The sequence below is a fragment of the Mesocricetus auratus genome, unplaced genomic scaffold (assembly GCF_017639785.1).
Source record: "Mesocricetus auratus isolate SY011 unplaced genomic scaffold, BCM_Maur_2.0 Super-Scaffold_100031, whole genome shotgun sequence".
NCBI lineage: Eukaryota > Metazoa > Chordata > Mammalia > Rodentia > Cricetidae > Mesocricetus > Mesocricetus auratus.
In genome coordinates this window covers 187723-205281 of record NW_024429212.1, presented here as the reverse complement: position 1 = coordinate 205281, position 17559 = coordinate 187723, and the positions used below count along the sequence as shown (strand labels likewise).

Here is a 17559-nt window from a genome sequence, read left to right as displayed (position 1 = left end):
ATTGCTAATTCTAGATGCTGGGAAAGCAAAAGTCTAGGAGCCTGCATCTGGTGAGGGAGGACCTTCTTGCTATGTCATCAGGGGGAGCAACAGAGAAGGCAAAAACGGTACACCTCCCCAGTCTTTTGGGATGAGTTTAATTAGCATCATTCCTGATGGCACAGCCCTTAGGACGTAAATACTTTCCATTAGTAGAGTGGAACCTCTCTACACAGATGCACAGGGTGGGGTTGGAGTGTGTGAAACTCCTATCATGTGCTGTTTGGGGTACATATTCTACTCAGATATCATTATATTTCCATTTGGGTTAGTTCTAGTTTCCTATGTTCATATTTTTTTTCAGATGTGTTAAGTATCTGGGAGTTGGAGGAAGACTTTCTTCATCTTCGCTGCTTTGTTTTGTGGTTCTAGCATTTCAGTTAGTATCCTTAGCTTATAGTGGTACATTTCCATGTGTATGTGTATCTTGTTTGACTTTTCCACTAATGTCTAATTTAACACATTAGTCATGGGTGTTTTGAGTTTCGTTTCCAATATACCTAATATCTAAGTCATGTCTGAGTCTGATTTTATTGATTACTGTTTTTTTTCTTGCTTTTTTATGTATCTCAGAATTGCTTGAAATTGTAGACAAGTGTAATTTATTTCCTGAGGCAAATGTAATTTATTTCCAGAAATAGGTATACCTCTGTTTTCAATAAGCTATTTTTGTGGGCTTTGGGTTAACGTGGTAAGGAATTGGTCCATGTTTGGGTTGTTCCTGTTGTTCTTGCAAACCCTTACTGTATCTAATATTTCAATACGTGTCAGTGTTACTCTGTGTTTAGGAGAAACACTGTGCTGCCAAGGGGGTTTTCTTCATGTCTCTATGTCCTTCCATTTCCATCTTGGCACACATTCGGCAGTCAGAGGTCAATCTGTAGGATTTATGTGTAGACTCTGGGGATTGAACTCAGATCTTCAGGCTTGGTAGCAAGCACCATTATCTACTGAACCATCTTGCCAGCCTTTACATTAATTTTCACCTCTAGCTCTTGCCTGCCACAGGCACCAAACTGTTGGTATTTGGGACTCGGTATGTAGTTCACTAACCTGGAGGTATTGCTCATTGCTAATACTAAACTACTTGGTACTTAATTTACTAAGGGTCTCATGGCTCTCTTTCATTTGAAGCAAGTGCCATGTATCTGAATCCCAGGCAGGCTCTCTGATCTTACGTAGTGGTGGAAGGACCTTGTGTGGGCCCAGGACATTTTCAGCCCTTCCCCAATTCTGCCATAACAGTTGTCCTTAGTGATGCTCTCGGTGAGGTTGGTTTGCTATGTTTTCCTCTGTGGTTGAGGTTATTGTTCCAAAGAAGAGATGGAAGGAAGGATCTATAAGGCTTGACTTCTTTCTTACTGTGACCTTGTCCCTCCAGACACACACTGAAGAGACACTAACTAGTCCTACACTTGACCTCAGTCCTTCTGGTGGGATCCCTGGAGGAGACTTGCAAGTGGGCACAGGCTCCCCTTCTTCTCTTGTCCCCAGGGGCTCTGTGTTCTCATCCTACTCTTTCAGCAATTCACTGCATTTCAGATGTGTTTGTCTGATGAGCTTGTGTGGGTGGGTCCTGGACTCTGTCCCAGGCAAACAAGTGTTGCAGCCCCTCTTTCCTTGGAGGGGTCTGACTCTCCTTCACTGCAGGCTGGTCTGGTGCCCTGTGACCTCAGCTCTCTGGTGGGTTGTAGGAATGCTAAAACTGGCTAAGGCTGCATACATTATACTGCTCTTCTTTGTTTCGAGATTAAGACTAACACTCCAGATTTTTTTTTTTACATTCATGAAGATGTTTTTACTTCTAGCATTTCAAGACCAGAGCTTTGAGTTTTGCCACTTCATTTGGGTGCAGTAAAAATACTGATACGTGAGTGACTGGCGCTAAAAGCATGACTTATATCCTTGCAGAAACTTGGGGACCGTGGCAGCCGTGGAGTCAGTGTAGCACCACGTGTGGGGATGCTGTCCGAGAGCGCCGCCGTGTGTGTCTCTCTTCTGTCCCCTCCAGACCCAGCTGCTCTGGAATGCCCTCAGAGACCTCGTCATGCTCCCTGGAGGAGTGTGCTGGTAGGTGTTCTTGCTTCCTCTCGGGCCACTCCTCACAGCCCCTGTCAATTAGTCTGGGAGCTGCCAGTGTGTGTTCAGTGGAAAGCTTACTTCTCTGATTGCCATTGTTCCGACTTTGTGTTTTTCAGAGTCTAAGGTTTGGAGTAGTTGGGATAGTAACTTGCCAGTGAGACGATGGGATTTTGTTAAGAGAAGCTTTTTCTTTGAGAGGAGCCTTCTCGCCCGCCTGGTTCCAGAGCCGCTTTCCCGCCAGCCTGGTTCTAGATCGGCATCAGTCCCAAATAAACACACAGGAGGCTATAATAATTATGAAGCTGTTGGCCTTGCTTGTTTCTTACTGGCTAGCTCTGACTTAAGTAATTACCCCCATAATTGTTAATCTAAGTATGTCTCTTACCGGAGAATAGTTCCAGGCTTCCTACCCCCATGGCGTTACATGTTGACTCTCTGTGTTTCTCCTTCCCAGAATCCTCCTAGACTCCTAGCCCCACCTATCTAGATTCCTATTGGCCAGCAGTAATTTATTAACATATACACAGGACTTCCCCAACATCTCCTCTTTTCTGTTTAAACAAAAAGAAAGGTCGGTCTTAACTTTAACATAGTCAAATTGTATATGACAGAACAGTTATCAAGTAATAACACAGTTACAACATTTTGTCTATTAACATTTAGCAAGATCTAAAGAAAATATCATCCATCCCATCCTTGTGAGTCCAAAGTCCTATATGTAGCTTATCTTTTATCATAACTAAGGAAAACTATAATTATAACTATCTGTCTTCAACTCCATCAAAGACCACAGAAGGATAATATATAAACACTAGGATTGACAGAGGTATCTTACTGCCTGGACAGTCACCCGAAGTTCCTCTGTAACGTTAGGGCATCCATCTTCAGCCCATAGGCCACAATGTGTCTGGAACACTTCTCAGCAAAGCAGGAAATTTCAAACTGTCCATCTGCATTGACAGTCTATCATTCATTTTTCTTTGTCCTGCAGAAAGTCTCGCGGACTCTTCCATGAAGCAGGAACCCTGTAAGACTGAGTTCAGCATTCACTTTCCTGTGGGTCCTGCATGTCCAGTTTATACAGCAACAGTCAGTCTAGGCAAGAGCAGTTTCTTGCCCAAATGGCTAATCTTGCCATGTTGAAAGCAAACTCCATAACGAGTTTCTTTGATGCCCATTTTCCTCTCATAATTGGTGCTGCCAGGAGCAGACATTTCTCATTGTCAAGAAAAACCCTAAACCATTTTAAATGCCATTTTCTGAAGGTCTTTGAAAGGTTTGAAGACTATTTATCTGTCTCAAATACATCTCTATATATCTAGAAAATCTAACTTACCTAACTATAAATTCTGTTATAAGTAACTATCTATAGTCTGTATTCAATTATGCATTACATTTTAAAAGATCAGTATAAGCACAATACTTAATCAAGAGGAGAAATATACATATCACAAAATTGACCTTGAATTTGTGTCAATAAATGAAAAACAATACCCATACCATAATTCCCTTTTTACCATTAAAAAGATCGGCTGTGATCTTTAGCCAATTATAAACAATCCCATTTAAATGAAAACAAAGATTTATAAACAAGATGGGAATTGGGACGTCGCTCATTCCAAACTGCTTCCTGCTGGAAGGGGGCGCTGTTCACACCATGGGGATCATGACAAAACTCAGAAACCTTTATAAGTCCGTATTTTCGGGGTCTGTAAAGCTGCATCATCTTAGCTGTCTCAATAGTTGGAACACCTGGTCCACTGCTTCTGGGGGTCTTGGTTCGTCAAACCACAGAAGTCTGGAAGGAATCCTCAGCTTTTCATTTTCTGTGGAAACATAAGCAAAATCTCCTTTCCCAAGTAACATATCCTTATACTTAAATTTTGAAGTCAAGGCATTTTTAAAAGATAGAAGTTGGATTAATTCAGCAGCATTTATAATCAAGTGTACTTTAGTCGTTCCTTCCTTAGCAATGAAAAAACTGAAAAACATAATAGCGTACAGTATCCAGACTCTCTGCGTATTTTCCATCTTTACTTGGCTTATTTATTTATTTATTATTACTTTATTTCTTTTACTTTTATTTATTTTTCTTTGAGACAGGGTTTCTCTTTTGAAATCCGCCTGCCTCTGCCTCTGGAGTAAATCCTACCGGCGTGCGCCACCACAATGCCGGCTTTTGTATTTATTTACCACTTTGCCGTTTCATTTTCTCTCTCAATCTCGCGTATATTTTTAAACACACTGTAAACCTTTAGAGATTTTCTTCATCCAAGTCTGACTTTACTGTAAATCTTTACGTTTTTCTGGCTACGTGTCTTATTTGTAAAACCGCGGCTGTTTTAAACTGCCGTTTCAAGATGGCGGGCGTAAGCGTGATTCCAGCTTACCGCCTCAGTCCATGCTGACATCCAGCAAATGCTGCCACTTCCAACTGTACGTACACACCTTTAAATAGTTAGCAGAGTCTCTTAAAACAACCTTGTTGGCTGGGTTTTTTTCTTTTTCTTTTTATGGCGAGTCAGGAAGACTCCAGTAAGCGAGCCGCGTGAATCTCGGCTTGTGGCTAGCAAAACAGAGCACACCTGAGAAAAATGCTGCTACCAAAATCTGTGCTTCTCTCTGTTCTTCTGTTTCTAAAATTCCTTGAAAGCTTTTGTTGTTTTGCGTGGACATTCAATCCCACTCCTGACAACCATTTTGTAAAGAGAAGCTTTTTCTTTGCTAGCCGCGTTGGTTTATCCCTCGCCAGTTGCCTGGGCTCTGCCTCTTTGTAGTCCCCAAATAAACACACAAGACGCTGTATTAATTATGAAGCTGTTGGCCTTGCTTGTTTCTTACTGGCTAGCTCTGACTTAAGTAATTACCCCATAATTGTTAATCTAAGTATGTCTCTTACCGGAGAATAGTTCCAGGCTTCCTACCCCCATGGCGTTACATGTTGACTCTCTGTGTTTCTCCTTCCCAGAATCCTCCTGGACTCCTAGCCCCACCTATCTAGATTCCTATTGGCCAGCAGTAATTTATTAACATATACACAGGACTTCCCCAACAGGATTTAATATTGGAAGTGAGGGAAGTGACACAGGGATATGTCTAAAGATTCAGATATGCTAAGCAATTAAAAAATACAGAAATAGTTGTTGGAGAATATTGCGGGAATCTGTTCTTTACTATCTGTGTGGATTTCAAGGGTGGAACTCGGTCTCTCAGGCTTGGCAGTGGGCACTTTACCGTTTGGGCCATCTTGCTGGCACCAGATTTTTTTTGTTGGGGGGTTGGGGTTGGGGGCTCACTCTGCAGCTCAGGATGATCTTGAATTTTTATCCTGCTTCAGCACCTGGAGTGTTAGGATCACAGGCTTATCATCCCGCCCAAACAGTTGCCATTTCTCCCCTCACTTCTCTGCCACCTTAAAACAAAACACAACAGAAACTCCCATGGAAATACATCTTTCCTTGATCTCCACCCTTCACTCTCAGAGCCGGTGTGTAGACCATCTGTTGTCAAAATGAAGCAGGGGGCCCTGTTTCTTTCCTTTTCAGTTTATTGTAACCAGTTCGGTCTGAGAAGAGGAGGCAGGGCTATTACTTCTTGCTATCACCAGCGACTGGACTTTCCTGCATTTTCTGAGCATCATGGAGGTCCACCCTGATGGCTGGGCAAGGGTATTTGATGTGAGTGTCCATGGGGATGATCATTTGCTTGACCAGCTTTGCTTCCTCTGTGGAGCTGAATAGCACTTACAGTTATGGCGATGAAGGGTCTGCATTCTTCTTACTCCAGCCACCTCCTGAGAAGCATCTTGGTTAGCTAGCCAGCTTTTGCTGAGGTCCTGACTTGTAGATAAAGTTCCTCTGTCAAGGCCCACCCTCCTGTACTCTCCTTTTGCAGATTCAAAGGCATCCTTAGTTCCACATCCTTCTGGGGTTGGGATGTGTTGGATGCTTCCCTTTGTTTGGACCTACGAAACCTTTTAGCCAAGACCGTAGTCACCCAGAAGCCTCTCTCAGTGTCACCACCTGTGGCCTTAGAAAGGTCCTCTTGCTGCTTGGTCTTTCCATAGGCCTTGTGTCCTTCATTTTAGCATCTGAAGATCGTTATTCTCCAGTTAGTCTTCTTATTGAGACCCTAGCCTAGGCTCTTCTTACTGCCCTCAGTCAACCCATCTTCTTTAATAAGTCCTCAACTCCATAAAAAAATGGCATGTCTTCTGAACATGTAAAGACTTTTTTTTTCTTTTTTGGTTTTTTGAGACAGGGTTTCTCTGTATTGTTTTGGAGGCTGTCCTGGAACTTGTTCTCTAGACCAGGCTGGCCTCGAACTCACAGAGATCCGCCTGCCTCTGCCTCCCTGGTGCTGGGATTAAAAGCGTGTGCCACCAACACCGGCTTTTTTTCTCCTTTTTTTTAACATTGAAAATTTTGCATGTACACATACACCTGAACTTTTGAGTGCACGAATGTGCCATGGTGCTTATGTAGAGGTCATAGGACAGGACAACTACAGGTCTTTGTTCTTTCCACCTTGTGGGTTCTGGGAGTCAAACTCAGGCTGTTAGTGTCTGCAACAAATGCCCTTAGCTGCTGAGCCATCTTGCCAGTCCCAGCCATTTTTCTTGTCATTGTTCTCTAAACAATATAGTGTGACAACTAGTTATGCAACTGTTGTACTATTCTGGGAAATATAGGTGACCTAAAAATGTCTTCCAGAGCAGGAGGATGTATGTGAATTCTATGCAAATATGATACCACTTTATAGACACCTGCAGCGGCTGATATGCCCAACATCCAGGAGACAATCCTGAGATACTAAGTGATGACCGTATCCTCCCTTCTGCACACTCCATGGGAAGGCTCTGGACCCTGCCTAGAGTCACAAAGTGAGGAATCAAGGGAAGCAGGAGTCGTAGTAAACTGCCAATCTTAAAGACTTCACCCTTGTATGCAGGGAGTGTAGCTTTCTAAAAGAGACATCAGCAAGTGGAACTGGAGATTTTTTTTTTGAGGAAATGAGGTTGTATTTTATGTTCTGGCATCTAACTTCTGTTATATTGGGTGGGGTCTGGAAAAGCACACATTGTTAACCAGACAGCTAAGTGATAAAGATACCCCTTCCTGTACACTGAGGCCTGGGGTATGCTTAGTTGGATAAAATGATCATTCCACACACATTTGCTTCTTCCTATTTTGTCTGTCTGTCACTCCCTAGAGATGTGAAGATTCACTAACATCAGGGCATCTCCTTCACTCCAGGAGATCCAGGAAGAGTTAGATAAAGTGGTTTAGGCCAAACAAGCAGCTGTGAGAAACTCATTCCAGCTGTGTTTTTCTGAAGCGGCCAGCCAGAGTCAGAAAGTGATATAGCAAAGAGAGCACTTTGTGATGGGTGATGGGAATGCTGCCACACATTGTCATCAGTGGTCATGACGAATAACAGAAGCGACACACCAGGGAGTGAGTCTTTCACCAACTGTTTTCACTGACTTGAGGACCCAGCGTTTTGTCTGGCTGTAGAAGAAAATGCTTCCCCAGCCATGCTTAGCAGAAGAGGAATCCACATTTACTGACATACCGCTCATCTATCATCAACTTTGCTTCCTGCAATAGTACAGCTCTCCCTCTCATATGTCAGTAAATGCGGACCCCCTCTTCTGCTAAGCAGGGCGGGGAAGACAAGGAGTATGATTGGCTGTGGCATTGTGGGGGTGGGGAGGGTCTCTTTAAGGTCTAAAGAGTGTGCACATTTCTATGCCAAGAAAAAGGGAGTTGCTGGAGAGGACACTGGGGGTACTTGGTCGGATGGATGATCCCTCGGGAAAGGATGGCTTAGAGAGCCAGGAGCACACTTGTCCCCCACGGGTGTGAGAAAGAGGCCAACAGTGGTGCAGCTGCTGCCGTGCTATGATGACACTGATAATGGTGAAGAAAGTGCTGTGGGAAGCTGTGGTTGGGCAGTGCGGAAGTGCAGAGACACAGGCCTGCACAGCCATGAGTTTCCTTCTGCCTTTCCTCAGACGCTGGGGCAGCCGCTGAGAATTCACATGCCTAGAAGGCTCGCTTGGGATGGACTCCTGCCTCAGACTAGGGGGGGAAGGGTTCATTTCATCTTATACATTACAGCCCACCACTGGGGAAAGCCAAGGCAGAAATCTGCAGGCAGGGCTGGAGCAGAGAACACAGAAGAATGCCTACCTGGCTTGCTCCAGGCTCGTGTTTGGTCACCTTCCTTATACAGACCAGGCCCATCTGCCCAAAGATGGCATTGCCCACAGTGGGCTGAGCCTTCCTGTATGGATTAGCAACCAAGAAAATTCCCTCCTGACATGCCCTCAGGATAATTCGATGGAGGTAATTAATTCCTCTTCCTGAGTGTGTCAAGTTGACAATCAGATCTTGCAGAAGTTCAGGTCCCTCTAACTCCAGCTCGAGGGTGTCTGAACCCTCTTCTGACCTATGAAGGCACACACACACACACACACACACACACCGAGAGAGACAGACAGAGAGAGAGAGAGACAGACAGACAGAGAGAGAGAGAGAGAGAGAGAGAGAGAGAGAGAGAGAGAGAGAGAGAGAGAGAGAGAGAGATGTGACAGCTTGCAGCAGAGAAGGTTGGGGAAAGTTTCTCCGTGCGATCGGCAGGCTTCAAGGGAGATGAGGAGGCCAAGTGTGCCTCCCTCTGAGGGAGATGGAGGAGTCTGAAATGCAGTGTGCTCTAGAGAAAAGTAGAACAGCACCAGGGAAGATTGGGAGCAGGTGGAGGTGGTAAAACCGAGTGATACTGCAGAGGAAAGGGGACAGGTGCCTGCAAGGACTTAGCTAGTGGGTAGTGACTGAGGCAGGGGTGGGGTGGGGCACAGTGAGGGTAGGTGACAGGTTTCCAAGTGTCCTGCAGCAGTACAGGGGGAGACTCCATGGGATTCTGCATCTTCACAAAACATCGGGGCTGTGGGACACATGTTGGCGAGAGTTCAGGTATGAAGATGAGTCGCCCCATGCAGATGCTGGCGAGGGGAGTGACGGTGGAGAGCGGGAAATGGGTCACCTCCTCCGGCTCAGGAGGATGGGTCCTAGATGTTAGAAGGGGACAAGAGATGTTCTAGTCATATTTTCCTCAGGGAGGTTTGCTAATTGTGAAAGTTTAGGAACAGTTACCTAAATCCTATTTTTGGTTTCGAGTTTTATACAAGACTTTCCACATATGCCTCTCACGGGTATGTTTAACTGTAGGTAACCCATGTTCCCGTCTTTATAAGTGTGTGTGTGGGGGGTGGGGTCTTGGCTGCAGTTGCTGAGCTGGTTGTGGCTTCCCGGGCCACCCCCCTTGTGCAGTCCCTGTTTTTGCTGGGTTTTCTCTTTACTGGTCATCTCGTTTGCCTTCAGCTGTCATCAAGAATGCAAGCCATTGGTTCTTTCCGTTCCTCTTTAATTGCTCTGATAACTAGGGCAACCACTTTGACCCTAAAATCATGCAGAGAAATCAACATCAGAGATACATTTGTTTTAACTTTTTTTTTTCTTTTTCAAGTTTTCCGGCCACCAGGCTCATCGTCTATTCCACCCCAAGATCCGGTGAAGTCCAACAATGTCGTGACTGTCACAGGGATATCCCTGTGCCTGTTCATCATCATTGCCACTGTGCTCATCACTCTCTGGAGAAGGTTCGGCAGAGCCCCCAAATGCAGCACCCCTGCCCGACACAACTCCATCCATTCTCCTGGCTTCCGGAAGAACTCGGATGAGGAGAACATCTGCGAGCTGAGCGAGCCTCGCGGAAGCTTCTCGGATGCGGGTGACGGACCCAGGGGAAGCCCAGGGGACACAGGCATCCCTTTGACTTACAGGTGCAGTGCGCCAGCAGCTCCTGACGATGAGGCCTCAGGCAGTGAGAGCTTCCAGTCCAATGCTCAGAAGATCATCCCGCCCCTGTTCAGCTACCGCCTGGCTCAGCAGCAGCTGAAAGAGATGAAGAAGAAGGGGTTGACAGAGACGACCAAAGTGTACCACGTGTCTCAGAGTCCCCTGACAGACACCGTAGTGGGTGCCACGGCCAGCCCTCCCTTAGACCTGGAATGTTCCGAAGAAGCAGCAACAGCAAGCAAGTTCCGAATCAAGTCTCCGTTTCTGGACCAGCCTGTGGCAGGCGCCGGGGAAAGGCCCCCCTCCAGGCTGGATTGCATCGCGCCTCCGCCCAGCTGTGCAGTCAGCCCCAGCCAGACCCTGATCCGCAAGTCTCAGATGAGGGCGACCGGTGGGAGAGAGGGCTCATCGGAGAGATGCCACCCCAGAACTTCCCTCTTCAGGAGGACAGCTAGTTTTCATGAAGCCAAGCAGTCCCGCCCTTTCCGGGAGAGGAGCTTGTCCGCACTGACTCCCCGCCAGGTCCCTGCCTACAGTTCCAGGATGCGGACCTGGGACCAGATGGAGGATAGGTGCAGGCCTCCTAGTCGAAGTGCCTACCTGTTTCCAGAGAGATCAGAACACTTCCAAGGGGCAGGTCGGACCAACAGTCCCTTAGGCCCCCTCTCTAAATCCTACACTGTGGGGCATCCCAGGAGGAAACCAGACTCGGGTGATCGCCAGGCAGGATTAGTGGTAGGAGCTGAGAGAATAGAGCCTCATGGAGCTCACAGGGGCCCGTCCCCTAGTCACAGGAGTGTTTCAAGGAAGCAGTCTTCACCCATTTTCCCCAAAGACAGCTACCAGAAAGTCAGCCAGCTCAGCCCTTCTCACTGCAGAAAAGATAAGTGCCAGAGCTTCCCCATCCACTCAGAGTTCGCCTTCTATGACAATACCTCTTTCCGCCTCACTGAGGCTGAGCAAAGGATGCTGGACCTCCCGGGGTACTTCGGCTCCAATGAAGAAGATGAAACCACAAGTACACTTAGTGTGGAGAAGCTGGTCATCTAAGCTAAGAAGCTGCAGGACCCACCCAGGGCCCTTTACCCAGCTGGCAGTATCTGCTACTCACATGTTTTCTGTTAACTATATTGTATAACTTTGTGGGAATTTGTTCACCCAGAGGGATGTGTGTGTGTGTGTGTGTGTGTGTGTGTGTGTGTGTTTTAACTCATTAGGAAGAAGTTATTTATCCCGAATGTTCCCTTTTGTTATCCCTTTTCTATTGGCTTATTATTGCTAATAAAAATTAAATAAGGCAAATGTATGATGCATTTCGAATACTACACGGAATGTTTCCTACTTTGGAATCTGGAAGCTTCTCCCAGAGGGGAGGAGCCTTCTGCTGCTTGCCACTGTGTGCATAACTATTTCAGGAGTGGTCTTGTAATTTGCTTTGTTGTGCAGTAAGAGCTAAACAAAGAGCCTAAAAATGGGGCTACTTCTTCTGAAGTTTGTTCCCAAGGTACCAAGAGGCATAATTCCTTTCAGCCCAGAGGCCTAACGACTAATCGACATTCACTTAAATAGCTGCATTTTCTTCTTCTGCGTAGTGACCTCCCTGCTGCCACACCCATCCTGCTTTTAGATTGTTTTCCTTTAGAGAGTATATCAGGATGTCGGCCTGCTGGTGAGGTTTCAGACTGGGGTGGGGGGGCGGTGTTTCAGACGGGGGTGGGGGTGGGGGGCAGGGGGGAATCACAGCTGTAAACACAGTGGTTTCAAATGTTAATATTTGTTGAGCTGCCATTTGTGCCATTCTTATTGAACATTAAAACATGCTTCCTCGGGGGCAGCTTTGGTGATGACTGTCTGCTCTGCAGGAACAGGAGGGGTAGGTTGTCCAGAGCCGTCTGACAGCCGCTCTGCACAGATGAAAGAAGAGCCAGGCTTGGTCCTCCCCAGTTTCTTTTTTTTGTCACACCAGAACGCTTTGTTCTTCATCCAAGCTCGCGGGTCTGTGTGCCAACCTTTGACACACAGGGCACACGCTCGCTCACTTGCTCCAGATTTCCCGGTGAATTATCCAGGGGTGTCAGACGGAGACCAAACAGCTTCGTTGAAATGGAAATTCAAGTGGAACACTATGGGCTGACTGGCTTCCTGTGAAGTGATGTTTACCATCTACCTAGCTCAGCTTTCCGGGGCTCTCACCGACAGTGAAGTCCTGCCTCTGAGAGAAAATATGTTTCATGCAATCTTTTAACATGCAGTTGAAGATTTCAGTAGACGAAGTTTCTGCTTCTTAACCACTGTCTCCATGTACTGGCCCCAGTAGCTTCTAGAGGGGCTCAATTGCACGTTGGGAAGTTGCAGGTCTGTGCTGATCTGTGTTTACTGCAAACAGAAACTTCCCTGATGAGAGTTGAGAGGTGCCTTAATCTGTAGGAACAATAATGGGGCATTATGAATTTGTCTAACTCTATGCCCACTTAGCAAATTACTAACAGCAGGTTCTACTCCAGGGCCTGGGGCCTGTCTACACGGGTTTTTGACCATCTGTGGTCCTTTTTATTATATTTCTAAAATGCCCTTTATCTATCTTATTCTCATCTAATTCATACCACTCATAGCAGCCAGAATATTCTTTGTAAAATGCAAATCTGATGATTCCACTCACCATAAGGAGTTCTCTTTCTTGGACCCCTGATGACAGAACTCACAGAAACTTATCAGCACAGGTCTTTTTGAATGAGACGTACCCACTTGGCACAACAATTCTGCACACTTCATTCACTGCTAACCCCTCTTCATTCTGTAGGCCCTATACATGATGTTCTCAATGTACAGGACCCTACTGTTCTCTGTCCATCTGGGGATTGTTCAAGTCTTCTCTGATATCATCCAGCAGAAACAATTGCCTTGCCTATGTTTGCCTTTCTGAGAGACTTTGAGCCCAAGGAGGGAATAAAGCACAATCTTATTAGTTTTAATTACTACATACTTAGAATAAGGATCTAGGACAGAATTTCCACTCAGTTTTACATAATTGAACATCATCACCTCACATTTAACATGAGGTTTTGTTTTGCTTTCAACTAGGGATCAAATCTAAGGCCTCTTACAGAGCTCTTCCACTGAGCAGGTGCCACAGACACAGGTCGGTGGTAGAATGTTTCCTTAGTAGTTTGAGGCAGGCCTGGGGCTCATTTCATACAACTGCTACCACTTTTGAGTAAAACAAAACAAAATCCATGGGCAAGAGCAAGTTTTTTATTTAGAATATTAAAAGAAGATGAGCTGTGATTTCAGTTAGAAGTAACTGAAGAAAAATAGTTGACTTCTGGCAAGGTCAGGAACAAGTCTGCCCAGAGGATCTAAAGATAAAGAGAGAACCGAGGAGCTGGGGATTCAGCTCAGTGGTAGAACATTGCCTAGCATGTGCAAGGACCTGGATTCAATCCTTAGCATAACAACAAGAAAGGAAAGCAATGCCTGGACTTGCAATGTTTAAACCCTTTTGGTAGACTAGGGGGTGAAGGGCTGGAGAGATGGCTCAGCGTTAAGAGTGCTTGCCGCTCACAACCATCTGTAACAGGGTACCAGATGCCCTCTCCTCAGCTCTGAAAGTCCCAGGCGTGCAGGTAGTGCACAAACATTCATGCAGGCAAATGCTACTTCATACAAAATAAGCAACTAAAATGGAGGAAAAACGGGAGACCGTGCCTTAGCTGCCTTCATGATACTTCATTATGCCCAGAGTAGGTACTCTATAAATACCTGCTGGATGAATGTGGAATGACTCCAGTTGACGCCATCCAATACAGCATTAATGAGTTCCTGGGAGGAGGTAATCCTAATGCTGCTATCGTGGCCAGCTGCCAGGTTCTCGTGGTGCCAGCAGAGGTGGAAATGTCAATCTTGAATAAATGCCTAAGAATTTAGTAACAAAGGCTTAGCAAAGACTTACATAAAACAGCAAATAAAAAAAGAGTGACTACCATTTAAGGTTAATTTCACTTAGCACGCCTAGTTAGGAAAAAACAAAAGCTGACTTATGGCCTGAGAACAGACTCCAGCCTACACATTCATTCTGAACAACAACAACAACAAAATTGTTGACTGGAATCCTCTTCGTGATGACGCTATGCAAGCCAACTTTCCAAAGTTCATGTAAGACTCCATTATCTTCCTCCTCTCATTAACACAACTTTCCATCCTCATGAAGCCTAGAGGAAGCAAAACTTGGAAGGAGAGATTTTTGGATGCCACAGTGGCCTAGAGGTAGAATTTAGTCTTGAAAATTGACTTCAGTGAGATCACTGAAGTGATGGGTATAGTGTGTGTGTGTGTTTTTAAAATGGAAAACCAAGGGCTGGAGAGATGGGTCAGAGGTTAAGAGCACTGGCAGCTCTTCCAGAAGTCCTGAGTTCAATTCCCAGCAACCACATGGTGGCTCACAACCATCAGTAATGAATGAGATCTGGTGCCCTCTTATGGTATGGCCTGCAGGCATACATGCAGGTAGAATACTATATACATATAATGAATAAATCTTAAAAAAAGATGGGGACCCAAGAGTGATCCTGCTCTGTCTTCCAGAATGCTGGGCTTTTAGGCATGTGCCACCACACTGTGTCTATGTGGTGCTAGGCCTTGAACCCATGGGTCCGTGCATCCTAGTCAAGCACTCTACCTCTGACTTACATCACCAGCCCTCATCAGTGCTTTTGTTTGTTGATACAGTCTGCGAAAGATGTAGAGGGGGCTCATTTTGAAGTGTTTTCCAAACATATAACTAGACGCTTCTCCCAACAACTCGGAAGCATTTCTAGTGTGGACTTTATGGACCAGTCTCATGGCATATGTCATGGAATTTGCACAACTGTGGGAAATGCAGAGTAAGGAATTCTCAGGAGTGCCCAACAATCACTATGCAAGAGTGAGCTCATGCTTCTCCCATCTCTCTGACATTGGTTCATGATGCAACACACGACTTCCTAGTGTATTTGGCTCTGACAAGAGGGTAACAATTTCATATTCTTAAGCAATCCTGATCTGCTATAAGATTATACTAAGTTAAAATAATTAGCTTTCACTGACTGGCTACTATGTGTTGACATTATCTCACGTTCTTATATGTATCCGATTAATTTAATTCTCACATCAAATATGAGACATGATGATCATTTTGTAGACGAAGAAAGTAAAGTTAAATTACTTGTCTAATGCCACAGCTAGCCAGGCAAAGTCAGGAACTGGGCCCAGTCAGTCTAGCTCGAAAGGTCACATATTATAAAAACATCCTGTAGCTATTTTCCTCTAGTTTATCTAGGAAACAGTAAATTAAACACTAGAATGTATCCAAAATGTAACATTCCTGGTTAAAAAAGTCAGTGTTGCCGGGAGTTGGTGGCACAAGCCTTTAATCCCAGCACTAGGGAGGCAGAGGCAGGCGGATTTTTGTGAGTTCGAGACCAGCCTGGTCTACAAGAGCTAGTTCCAGGACAGCCTCCAAAGCCACAGAGAAACCCTGTCTCGAAAAACAAAAACAAAAACAAAAAGTCAGTGTTTGGGCTGGGGAGATGGCTCAGTGGTTAAGAGCACTGACTGTTCTTCCAGAGGACCGGGTTTCAGTTCTCAGCACCCACATGGCAGCTCACAACTGTCTGTAACTCCAGTTCCAGGGGATCTGTGACCCTCACAAAGATGTACATGCAGGTGAAACACCAATGCACATAAATAAGAGTAAGTAAATCATTTTTTAAAGTCAGTGATTCGCAGGGAGCCTGCATGAGACTGACCTAGGCACTCTGCCTATGTGTTACAGTTGTATAACTTGGTCTTCTTGTGGGACATCTAACAGTGGGAACACGGTTGTCTGGACTCTTTCACTGGCTTTTGGGACCCTGCTTCTCATACTGGGTTGTTTGTGCAGCCTTAATACAAGGGGGAAGCGCTTAGTTTTACAGCAATTTGATATGCCATACTTTGTTGCTATTCATGGGGGACTGCCCTTATCTGAATAGAACTGGAGAAGGAAAGGATGAGGGGGCAGAGGCGGGGAGGGCTGGGAGTGGAGGAGGGGGCAGAGGCGGGGAGGGCTGGTAAGGATGAGGGGACAGAGGCGGGGAGGGCTGGGATGGAGGAGGGAAGGGAAACTGCAGTCAGGATGTAAAATAAACAAACAAATGAATGATTTTTAAAGTCAACGATTCAAACTTTACTGGCATTTTTGACGATCAATATTTTGTTACTATACCATCCTATGGCACAAATGTACAGTGTTTGGGGGAAAGATCTGGAAATATAAAATATTTTAAAAGCCCATTAGATGGAGATGGGCTTTGTGTATTAGGAAAACAAGGAAATGGCCATGGAGAATATATCTCTCAGCATGAGCGCCACAGCTCTTCCAAGAGGCTACAGCTTGTTTCTACTCTAGCCCTGCTGATTCCATCTCATTTTCCCAAGGACTATTTTCCAAGTCAAACTTTTTGTTCAATCAAATCAGAACAATGCCCTATATAGGCTAGACTTTGACTGTTTTGAGCCATTGCTTATTAAAAGACTTACAAGAAAAGGATACTTGAAAAACATGTGTTTTTGTACATGTGCAAGTACATACATAGGTGTGTGTGTGTGTGTGTGTGTGTGTGTGTGTGTGTGTCTGCATGTAGGAACTAGAGGTTGATATGGGATGCCTCTATGGATTGCCCTCCATTATATTTTTTAAAGATTTATTTAGTTTGGGATTATTTCTGCTTAGTATTTTTTGTTAAGATATTTTTTGAGGTTAGGATATAATCGCATTTCTCCTTTTCCTTTCCTCCCTTCAAATCCTCTCATACAGCCCTCCCCACTCTCCAAATTTATGGTCTCTTTTTTCACACTTATTATTTAGGAATATATAGGTATATACATATATTGCGCAATATATATGTGTGTATATATATGTATATACCTATATATTCCTAAATAAAACCCGTTTAGTCCCTATATTGTTGCTTGTATGCATGTTTTCAGGGCTGACTACTTGTCACTGGACAACCAATTGGTGTGCTCTTCCTTGGAGAAGACACCTCTCTCAGCATTCTTAAGTTCCCATAGTTCTTTGTGAGGCTTCAAGGGCTTTTCCCTGTCCACTATGTCATGCACACTGGAGTCATCCTTGTTCAGCTCCTACTTTGGCAGTCATATCAGTTCGACTTTATCAATGCGACATCTAATTTTACCAGGAGACACAATCTCTTAGCTAACTCCCTGTTCTTTCACCTCTTACATTTTTTTTTCTGCCCCCTGTTCTGCAGCAATATTCCCCTTGTCTTAGTTATGGGAGTGTTTTATAGAAGTATTGGGATGAGGCTCCACAAGTCTGTATCTTTAAGTTTTTTTATGTTTAAATGTGTGTGACAGTGTGAAAGTGAGTGCAGCTGTCCACAGATGATGCACTCTGTGTGGTAGAATTGCAGATGGACTGTGCTGCAGAGCATGAGTGCTGGGAGTTGAACTTGGGTTCGCTGCAAGAGCAGTATGTACTCTTAACTGCTGAGTCATGTCTCCAGACCCTTTATTTTACTTGTTGAGAGAGTCTCTC

At 45.0% G+C, this 17559-nt stretch overlaps 1 protein-coding gene across 2 annotated transcripts in view; it reads left to right on the top strand.

The window, feature by feature from the left end:
• Positions 1–11285, top strand: part of Thsd1 (thrombospondin type 1 domain containing 1) — a 33258-nt gene extending 21973 nt beyond the window's left edge. Inside the window, exons 4-5 of one of the 2 annotated variants that reach the window (XM_005087632.4) lie at positions 1951–2109; positions 9652–11285. In XM_005087632.4, the coding sequence (XP_005087689.1) occupies positions 1951–2109; positions 9652–11033 (1541 nt within the window). In that variant the 3' untranslated portion in view covers positions 11034–11285. The remainder of the gene's footprint in view (positions 1–1950; positions 2110–9651) is intronic. The other variant, XM_013126381.3, reaches the window with a different exon arrangement.
• Positions 11286–17559: the final 6274 nt, after the last annotated feature.